Below are 10,155 nucleotides of genomic sequence, written 5' to 3' on the forward strand. Positions count from 1 at the left end.
AGTTTTACATGGAAATTGAACTTTAAGTTGAAGCAGACATGAAAAATCTGACTATATTTCTTATGTTTGTTGACATATTGTCTGTGGGAATATGGTTGTGAATATTTGATATTTTGGATTACACACAAAACACCACCAAAATTTGAAGTCGTGCACCCATCTTTATGTTAGTTTAAATATTAAATATTGTCTTCACATTTTGTACAACATATAAACCTCTTTTAAATATCGTTCACCCCGATTTGTAAGGTCTGATTAAGGTTAGGAGAACTCTCTTTGCTTCTTGCTACCATCAGCTTGGTGCAAGCGCTCGTACATCGATCGTTTCCCTCTAGTTTTGGCTCTTTAAACATTGATATCTCAAATCAAAACAACTCTACTACAACATGAACCGGCTTGTGACTGATCCAAACCTAGAACAGTGTCCAAATTTTTCGTCGGCTGTGTTTCAAGCTTGTCGCACTCCGCTGTTAAATCACACCACTGATGATGCACAGGCGGCGGACACGCTGAGAGACTTCTGGCTTGCTACCAACACTGCTCTCAAGGTCCAATGGCAAGTACAACTAGATGTAGACGCATTAGAAGCAGCAGATCAACAGCGTCTACTTGACGAGGCTACCAATCAACGTCTTCCAACCCAAAAAGCGCAAGATGCTATTCTCGCTGAGGAAGACAGGAAGAAAAATTGCATTCATCTCATTCCCATTCCGGATCGTTTGCACCCCAAATGGGCCACGGATGAAGTTCTTGTGGCAGATTTTGCTTTACGAAAACTCGACAAAGCACAATTTGTGGAGCTATACTACTGGACCAACAAAGGTCTCGCCAATGCGAAGACCAATTATTGTACTTCGGATGATGACAGCATGGTCGCAACGGCGGGCGTCAATGGCTCTACCACTTGGATCTCCGCCAGTGCCGCACGCCCAGCTGCTGGGGTAATCCCTGATCACCTCTTACCTCCACTCGATTTCTCTCGTGCGGTGCCACACTTTATCGCCTCCCTTGAGCAACATGGCTGGCCCAACACCCGAATAATCATGTTAGCTAACTTCTTCAGCGCCTTAATGTTACATAAGTATTGGACCTCCGACAATGTATTGGAGATGTGTGCTCTGCTCACGTATCAGGAGCAGCAATGCCAGGCATGACATCAAGCCATCCCGCAGCCCTCTGGGGCCTGGAATATCTCCACCATTGACAACATAGAGCTGTCTAGTGTCTATGACGAGCTTTACCACGCCGAACAAGAGCGAGTGAACAAGGAATATGATCTCAAGGTCAGTGTTTAATATTTCCTGGTGTGCAGACATTTTGCTAATGTTCCTCTCTTCTTGCCCGTCTTCGCAAACTCGTCCCCATTACAACTTGTCGCCTACTGCGTTTTGTGTCATGCTTTTTGTCTTGTGCATTATGCGTTGCGTGGCCTTTGCTACTCGTTCACTTTGCCTTTGCAACTTGCATTACACTTTGCCTTACATTGCGATTGCTCGCGTGCTCAGCGCATGCAGGGTCTCTCTTACGCCATGAACAGCGAGGACTCTTCTCAGAGTCGAGGTAGACAAGGTGGCCAGAGCACTGCCCATGCTACTCATGAACGGAGGGGCACTCCTGCTGAGCAGCAGCGTGCTGCTTCACCTTTGGCTCGCTCTAAATACCTGTTATGCACTCAAATAGATCTGTTATGTGGAGCCCTAAGAGGGGCGTCGTCCGCTAACGTTCGTGACGTAACCGGAAGGGTCTGGTGTAGCGACTGAGACTGGCGACGACGAGTCGGCAGATATCAGAGATGCGCGTGTCACGTGACTTCTAAGACAGATGTCTTCAAAGTCACTGACATTCTCAAAGTAAGGACAGTCTTGTCCGAACGATGAGTAGTCGATCGAGGTAGACTTAGGCGCGATGAGCACCTAAGAAAAGATACTAGAGACTGAAGCTGAGGGGGCTTCAGAGGGAAGTATGTTCGAGGGAAGATTGAGTAGATTCAAGTTAGGGAATCTAGTACAGAGTGACCGACTACTTATACTAAGTGGAAAGGGTTAAGGGCAAGGCTACCGTACTGTAGGTAAGGGCAAAGGGGAAACGGAAAGGGTATAGGTACGCTGGTAGCAGAGCCTGATTAGTGATGTAAGGTCAAATGCGGAATGAGACTGAGAAACGTTGGAACGAGCCAACGGTAAATGATACAATGTGCAGCATGCACGAGTCAAAGGAAAGATAAGACAAGATAAGGAAAGCCACATTGGTGGCACGAGTCAGAACGAATCATAGCCCGAAGGCACGTGCGCACGTTGGTGCGATAGGAGGGGGGACGAGGGATGGGAACGGTCCCGAGGATCCGGTCAATGGATAGTCGGTAGAGAAGTACGAGCCGGAGGGATACGAGGGTGAGGACGAAGGGGAAAAATGATGGGGGGGCCATGTAGCCGATGTTACTTGTAACAATACCCTTCCTCTGACAAATCGAACCGAGCTACTTCGGGTTTTTCCAGCGGCGCACATGGACAACGTCCTCCAGCCATGTGCGCCGTCTGTCTCAGGTGAAACAACCATTCTTTCATTGAGTGTTCCGCAGATCGTATCTGGGACAATTCTGTTCCCACAGTCAGCAAACGTGTTCACCGGCAACTCCTCACGCGCAACACAGACAAGCCTCTCTGCATCGATTGGCAACGAGGGAAAAGTTGCTCAACGTGTTCTCATGACGAATGTTATTTGTGTTCCGGTTGTCTGTCGCACTCCCATGGAGCCCAGTATTGCGCTCGCACTCAGGCGTCTCTTCCCAGTGTGCCCTTATAATGTGGATATTTGGGAGAGTTTGCTGCAGGAACATGGCCTTTCCGCTTGTTACAACAAGATCATCGCTGGCTTCAGATTCGTTGTTTTGACCTACATCTACCGCAGCTCTCCGCCTCTCAGACACCACCGAATCATCCTTCGCTTTCACAACATCGCACAGCCTTTAACTCCATCATTGAGAGAGAACTCGAAACAGGGCGCTACGTCGGGCCTTTCACATGCTCACAATTGCACACGCTCCTTGGAGACTTCCAGACCTCCCCTGTATCCATCATTCCAAAGTCTGGAAAGCCTGGCAGATTTCGCGTCATTCAAAATTTCTCATTTCCCTATTCGCCTTCTCCTGCAACTCCTTGTCTTTCCATTAACTCTCGTGTGGACTCTGATGATTTTCCTTGTACTTGGGGCACGTTCGATACGGTTTGTTCCAGGATCTCAAGCAGCAACTCGAGATGTTGCTGAAGCATACCGTACGGTTCCTTTGCTACCTTCACAGTGGCCAGCTACGGTCATTCGTACTGATGATGATGCCTTTTGTGTTGACACGTGCACGTCGTTTGGCATGGGGCCCTCGGCGGGTGCCTATGGTTATGTGGCCGATGCCGGAGCAGACCTCCTACGAGCAGCTGGACTCGGTCCGTTCACGAAGTGGGTGGACGACCATCTTTTCTTTCGTATTGAATGTCAGCACATCACTAGTTACAACTCATACCGTCACTCTCTACATACTTCTTTATTGCCTAGTACCTTTCATCAGTCTGGAGGAAGACTTTGGTTTGAAGGCAGTGTTTTCGAAGACGGTACTTCCGAAGTTTTTGGCGAAGACTGTAAATTCCCAATATTGGATCTCTCACGCATATCGCCTCGCTCCAATACTGATCGCCTTTTTTCTTCTGATTTCAGTGACATCAATCGCTACTCTACCAATCTGGGAATTCCCTGGGAATTCAAAAAAGACACGCCTTTCGCACATGAAGTCATCTTCATTGGGCTTCTCTGGAACCTTCTTGAGCTTACCATTGCGCTGGCAGATGCAAAGAAGGAAAAGTATCTTGCGGCTATTGCTTCCTGGCTCACACAGCCAACGCACGTGCTCATTGAAGTACAACACCTCTATGGGAAGTTGCTACATGCCAACCTTGTGGTGCCCCATGGACGTGCCTACCTCACCTCTCTGGAATCAATGCTCAGTATCTCCAGTGCACGTCCTTTCATGCCGCATCACTCCGTTCGCCACCTCGCCGACGATCTTTCCTGGTGGACCACACAACTCTCCAAAACCAGGCTTCATCGATCCATCTCTCAGCCCTTCGGCATCTTCGACGTGCATGCTTATTCCGACGCCAGCTCTGGCATCGGAATTGCAGTTGTTATCCATGGGTTTTGGTGCGCTTGGTCCTTGTTACCAGGATGGTGCACTCTCCATGGAGAGAAAGACATTGGGTGGGCCGAAGCTGTCGGTTTCGAATTGCTCATCCGCTGCATCATTCGGCTTGGAATCCCCACCTCTGGTCAGCACTTTCGTGTCCACTGCGACAACCTTGGAGTCGTCGAGGGATGGAAGAATGGCCAGAGTAGAAACTGGGCCACCAATACTGTCTTCCGTCGGATCCTCACTCTGCTCGAACCTTTCGGCACTGATACCTCATTCCACTTATCATATATTCCCAGTGGCGACAACCCAGCAGATGCTCCATCTCGAGGAAGATTCTCATCCACAGAACTCCTCCTCCCCACCATTGAACTTCCTGCCTCGCTCTCACACCTCATCAGCAATGTCTTTTCCCAACACAATGTCCCCTGTTCCCCACTTGACGTCGCCCTCAACAGGCGGGACTCAAACTCTAACATGCTGGTTGACGGGACAACAAGCTCGAACTATGGCGAGGAGCTCTGGAAATTCCGAGATAGTTGGAATGACTAATCATTCACATTTTCAGGTGACTGCACCTTTCGCATCACCGGTCACTTTGACCACGCAGCCTCGTGCCTATAACCCCATGCTCACTCTCTTTCATCGCCTCTGAGACCACATTGTCTTGTGAAAGATCGCCTACGTCTGTGGCATCCATTATTGAGTCGTGTTGCCTTGGACCACAACGGCTTTCCACTCCCATTGTCAGAGGCTGATCTAAATCACATCTTAACTGTAATAGGACACTCACTCGCCTCAGGAACTAAAGAAGTCTATGGCTCGGGTTTGTTGGTCTATCACGTTTTTTGTGATGCTCGCAGCATATCCAAGCATCAGCGGGGTCCCGCTTCATCTTTACTACTCCTCAGTTTCATTGCGACTTGTGCAGGTGTTTACTCAGGAAAAACACTTGAAAATTATCTTTATGGTGTTAGAGCCTGGCATCTGTTACATGGTCTCACCTGGTTGGGACATTCGGAACAGATATCATCTGCACTCACGGGTGCTGCTCGTTTAGCTCCTCCTCCTTCAAAACGTCTTAAACGTCAACCGTTCACACTTGACATCATCAGCAGACTGCGCGCTACGCTAGATCTTTCCACTCCGCTCGATGCTGCAGTATCTGCATGTCTCATCATATCCTTTTTCACACTCGCACGGCTTGGGGAAGTAACCGTTTGCTCTTTGAACGGGTTTGATCCTACCCTTAACGTGAAAGTCTCCGACATTCACTATGCCCAAGATCGTCATGGACTACGAGTAACGGTACTTCGTTTGCCTTGTTCGAAGATGTCGACGGGCGGAGAAGACCTATACTTTGCTGCTCAAGCAGGGGATGTGGATCCACAGCGAGCGCTAGAGGCGCACCTCCGAGTCAATACTCCACCCCCACAAGCTGCGCTATTCAGCTGGCGTCACCAAAATGGGCTTAGGCCTCTGACTCGTTCTGAGTTTCTTCGATGGTTGGAACGCGCATCTTCGTCAGCAGGTATCGAGGGCTTAAAAGGTCACGGCATTCGGATTGGAGGCACGTTGGAGTACTTACTGCGCGGGGTACCCTTCAAGACGGTGAAGTCGATGGGGCGCTGGGGTGGAGATGCTTTCCTGGTTTACCTCCGACAACATGCTGTCGTGATGGCACCGTATCTGCACGATAGTCCCATTCTGGAGCCTTTCACGTGTTACGCGATGCCGCCCGTTTGTTGAATGGTGAGTCACTTTACGACTATCCTTTGGGGGCAAGCATTACGCTAGCTGCGTCGTCTTGCTCCTTTTACTCTGGGAATCTACGCTCATGCTTGCCTCTTTTCTTGCAGAGCTCAAAGATGTGTTTCAGTCGAAAAAACCGAAAGGTTTCTTGCCCAAATCTATGCTAGCCTTACTTGTAGTCTCATTTCAGTTTGTTGATGTTGACTCCATTTCTTGACAAATCCAAATAAAATATTTATAATGGATTGACTTGGCCTGGCCTGACCGTTCAGATCCAAGACATAGACTTAGCCATTGGCAGTACAGCGGCGGTTGGCTTGCCCAGGCCTTACTAAGCTGGAAGAATGCGGTATCATTGGCTGTAGATAAACACTAGATTGTACTACTCATCATGTCATCGAATGTTTGCTCGTCGTCTTCACCTTCCGCATCCATGTCAACTAACTCGTAGAACTCAAATTCATCATCAATTGATCTCATCCCGAATGCTTCTGTCATTTTTACCCAGCTCTCGTCTTCGAAGTTGAAAAGTTGTTGAAGGGGGATATCATTGAATCCAAACCCCACATCTATGGTGTCCTCGTCTTCTAATGAGCGCTGTGCGAGAATGGATGCAATGTGCCCAAGTGAGTGGTCGTCATCACTGTTGTCTCCGTCTTGAGTTTCCAGCTGCTCAGACTCTGATGATAGATCATCAGGAACAGAATCCGAGCCTGCAGGAGTTATAGTCACAGTAGCTGGTGGAGGTAGTGGGTCGGGGATGATTTTCCTTATGTGACATAGACGGCCCTTTTTGTCCCCCATCTGCATATACTCGTCTCGCAAATGCAAGCGCAATTCTGCCAAGTCTGTGAGGCCTTTTGAGACTGAGACGTGAACGAAGTTTTGTGAGTACTGTGCCGAAAAGACTGAAAAGTCGTTCACAAGAAGCCGAGTTTGCGCAAATTGACTCCTCGCGATCCTTCTGCTGCTCATCAATCGTCTTTGTAATCTTGCATGCTCCACACATCACTTTCGGTCGTCTCTCTTTCTCATTTGCATAGGCCGCAGGGAGTTTCCGGGGTGGGTATCAAAATGTCCCCACCACCAGTCTTTGGGCTTTTTGTTGCTCATTCTCAAAGCTGGGAGTTGGTGTGACACGACTTGATGACTTGACGTTGCATGGAGGTGGTATCGCACATCGGTATTACATTGATATTTGCGATAAGACTGATCTACAGCAGATGGGAGCTACCTTCTATTTCAGGTATTCTGCCATCGCCAAAACACTGCCACTGGCTGTAGCCTGGGGCTAGCCCAGGACCCATGAGAACCCCCATGGAACCCAGGCTGGCATCCGGACAAAAATTGACCCAAATGACCATTTCGCCCAGGTTACAGTCCGGACACAAAACATCTAATTTGGGTGTCAACCCAGGTGAACGTCCGGACATCTGCGAAGGGGGTGGTGGTATGCCAGGTCAAAGTCCGGACATGGGCTATTGCTCGATAGATGGAAGACATGGTAGAGTAGTGTTGCGGAACGACACCATCGATAATGTTGAATGCGAGAGTTCGAATCTTGCTTGTTACAGCTTTCATTGGACGCTTGAAGTTCGAATGAGCAAGAAAAAATGCATTTTTTGAGATTTTTTGGTAACCCAGGTCAGAGTCTGGACAAAATTCACCCCTCAGGTGGACCCAGGACGGCATCCAGACAAAATCCTCAAAATGTGTCCGGACAAATTTGGGCTTCAGCCAACCTGGGTTCCAAAGGGGTTCTCATGGGTCCTGCTAGCTCATATGTCAGAAATTCCCATAGGTGCCTTGCAAGGCTTCTAAATTGAGATGTCATTTGACCGTATTGCATCCATGATGGAAGACCTTTCCAAGGAAGCGTGACCTATTGAAAGCGTATTGAAAGCGAAGTGACCTATTCATAGCGTATTGGAAGGAAAGTGACCTTCTTTTGGTAACTTGCCAGGGAAACGACTGGGTCTTGCAAGCGGCTTACACTATCAAGGTCAGATTTCAATCGCATACCACTTATGTTCCATCCATCGATGATCTCTTCCTGAACAATACCTTTGCTTGTTTCATCTGTCTGTGCTGTTTCTATATACCATAAATGGCTCCCCAAAGATCCACAGGAGGGCACAAATATACCTGCTCTTCAGCATCATCTCTCAAGGTTGCTTGTCAGTATTGTAATGAACTGTATACATCCCGAGGCCTCAAATCACACGAGAAAAGCTGCTTGCGACAGAAGGAGAAGAAGAAAGAGGATAGAGAGTTTTCACAGGCCGCAGCCAGGTCAATTTTGAAGGAAGGAAAACATAGTATGTTTCAATGTTGTCTAAATTACCTTCAATCACTGATTATATTCAAAATCATCAACTTTGATTCATCAGAACATCGCAGCAATAAAGGGCGCACTCATGAGGCTGCCCGGGATACCACGCTAGTCATTCAAGAGGCTGGTGTCACGAGTTCCAAATACAAACCATTATTCGTTCCTTAATTCTAAGTCCTTTAAGCGCCCAGTCACATTGTCTGTTCCTAAGAATATGTTTACTGTTGAAGAAGTTCCTATTATTGTGTCTATTGTAGAATTACCAGAGTCACGTGATCTATCGGACAATGCTGAAGATGTTGACGTCATGCCACGCGACACTCTTGGAATGTTCCAGAGTCTTACTGCGGCTGTGACACATGTTATGACATCATAGTTATATATAGAATCATACAATACCTTTAATTATTCTGATTGGTTAGTTAGCTCATACTCAGTTTCAATCTCAGTTTCAATATGTGTATATAGATAGTTCATCGTAGTTAGTAGTTCTTTAGTTCAAACCTCTTGTATCTCCAAGTGAGCAATACCAAGACGTACCTGCTGCCTACCTCCTCTGTGTGATTATTCTGTTGTTTGAGTCCTAGTCTCTGCCCAGCGTTAATTCATTATTGGGTTGTGACAGCTGGTTCAGCAGCTGATTCTCCATCTGCAGCAGATTCACATTACCATTATGATGACGCAGGCCTTGAAGGCCTCGATGATGTGCAGAGTATCGGGGGAGATGCGCGGCTACATATGTATTATTCTTTCTGTTTTGTTTTGACTAATATCTAAACATGATCCAGGTTCTGATTCTGATATCAGCATGGGTAGTAATATTCCCGCTCCAATTTCGGCAGCCACAGCAACTACCTTAGATCGTCTCGACACATTCAAGACTGAATATCACCCTCACAGTGGTCGTGCTCCGATCGTCGAGAGCTTTTCCGTTTATGGGACCAATAAGCCAGAGACGACACAATCACCCATCATCGATGACAAGCCATGGCAACCTTTCAGCTGTTGTGCAGACTTCGAGTTTGCTGAACTTTCCCACCGAGCTGCCTTGAGCAAAGACCAAACTAATGAACTACTCAAGTTCATCTGGAGAGTTGCGGATGGTCGCACAAAGTTTACTTTCAAAACTCAATGACATGTCAGCTGCATGGACGAGGGCATCCAGCCAACTGACTCCTGTAAGAGCGATAGCATAATGTCACACCTGCATATATATATGACCATGTTGTAACAGTTCGAAAGACATGTTGTACCTGTTGAGTATAAGAAGGAAAACATTGAGTATAAAGTATATTCACGACCACTATGGGACTGGGCATTGGACCTCTTGGATAACCCCTTGCTAGCACCGCAGTTTGTTTGGGATGCCCAGTGACTGTACAAACATGACGGAACCAATTTTGAACACTTCTTCCATGAGCCATGGACAGGAGATCGCTGGTGGAACTTACAAGTGAGCTTTTCATTTTCTTATGATGGACGTTGTGACTAATTAAAGTGTATGGCAATCAAGACATCTTTACCCCATAATGGTGCGCCATTCGCATTTATACTGTATGCTGACAAAACGCACCTTTCGTCGGCCGGTACTGTCAAGGCATATCCAGTAATCGCACGCTGCAGGAATCTACCTGTTGAAATCAGGAATGTTGATGGTCCTGGAGGAGGACACTTAGTGGGTTGGTTACCAATAGTAAGTCCTTGCGATACTTGAAGACGTCAATTCACACTTAATCATTTCGCCCTTGTGGCAGGTTCCTGCAGACTCAGACGAGGATGGCAAGCTGTCCTATACGAATTTAAAGAAGGTCGTATGGCACAAATCGTTCAAGATTCTCCTCAAAACCCTCAGTCTCATCTCCAAAACTGGCTTCGTGCACCAATGCTATGATGGAAT

The 10,155-nt window shown here is 47.5% G+C and overlaps 4 protein-coding genes across 4 annotated transcripts; 3 read left to right on the forward strand and 1 right to left on the reverse strand.

Annotated features, from left to right (window-relative positions):
- Window positions 1-386: 386 nt before the first annotated feature.
- F5891DRAFT_982655 (uncharacterized protein) lies at window positions 387-1,154 on the forward strand (the record flags this gene model as incomplete). The annotated part of the gene is made up of 1 exon (XM_041377236.1): window positions 387-1,154. One exon carries the CDS (start codon window positions 387-389, stop codon window positions 1,152-1,154), a length of 768 nt encoding a protein of 255 aa, XP_041223051.1.
- Window positions 1,155-2,565: 1,411 nt separating this feature from the next.
- F5891DRAFT_957229 (uncharacterized protein) lies at window positions 2,566-2,802 on the forward strand (the record flags this gene model as incomplete). The annotated part of the gene is made up of 1 exon (XM_041375469.1): window positions 2,566-2,802. A coding segment is annotated over one exon (237 nt), but the record flags the coding sequence as incomplete, so codon positions are not given.
- A 3,496-nt stretch (window positions 2,803-6,298) lies between these two features.
- Window positions 6,299-6,901, reverse strand: F5891DRAFT_957222 (uncharacterized protein; the record flags this gene model as incomplete). The annotated part of the gene is made up of 1 exon (XM_041375468.1): window positions 6,299-6,901. One exon carries the CDS (start codon window positions 6,899-6,901, stop codon window positions 6,299-6,301), a length of 603 nt encoding a protein of 200 aa, XP_041223053.1.
- A 2,030-nt stretch (window positions 6,902-8,931) lies between these two features.
- On the forward strand, window positions 8,932-9,393 carry F5891DRAFT_982657 (uncharacterized protein; the record flags this gene model as incomplete). Its single annotated transcript, XM_041377237.1, has 2 exons — window positions 8,932-8,998; window positions 9,047-9,393. The coding sequence occupies 2 exons, from the start codon at window positions 8,932-8,934 to the stop codon at window positions 9,391-9,393; spliced, it is 414 nt and encodes a 137-aa protein (XP_041223054.1).
- Window positions 9,394-10,155: the final 762 nt, after the last annotated feature.

This window comes from Suillus fuscotomentosus (genome assembly GCF_016647785.1).
Source record: "Suillus fuscotomentosus strain FC203 chromosome Unknown F5891scaffold_46, whole genome shotgun sequence".
Classification (NCBI taxonomy): Eukaryota; Fungi; Basidiomycota; class Agaricomycetes; order Boletales; family Suillaceae; genus Suillus; species Suillus fuscotomentosus.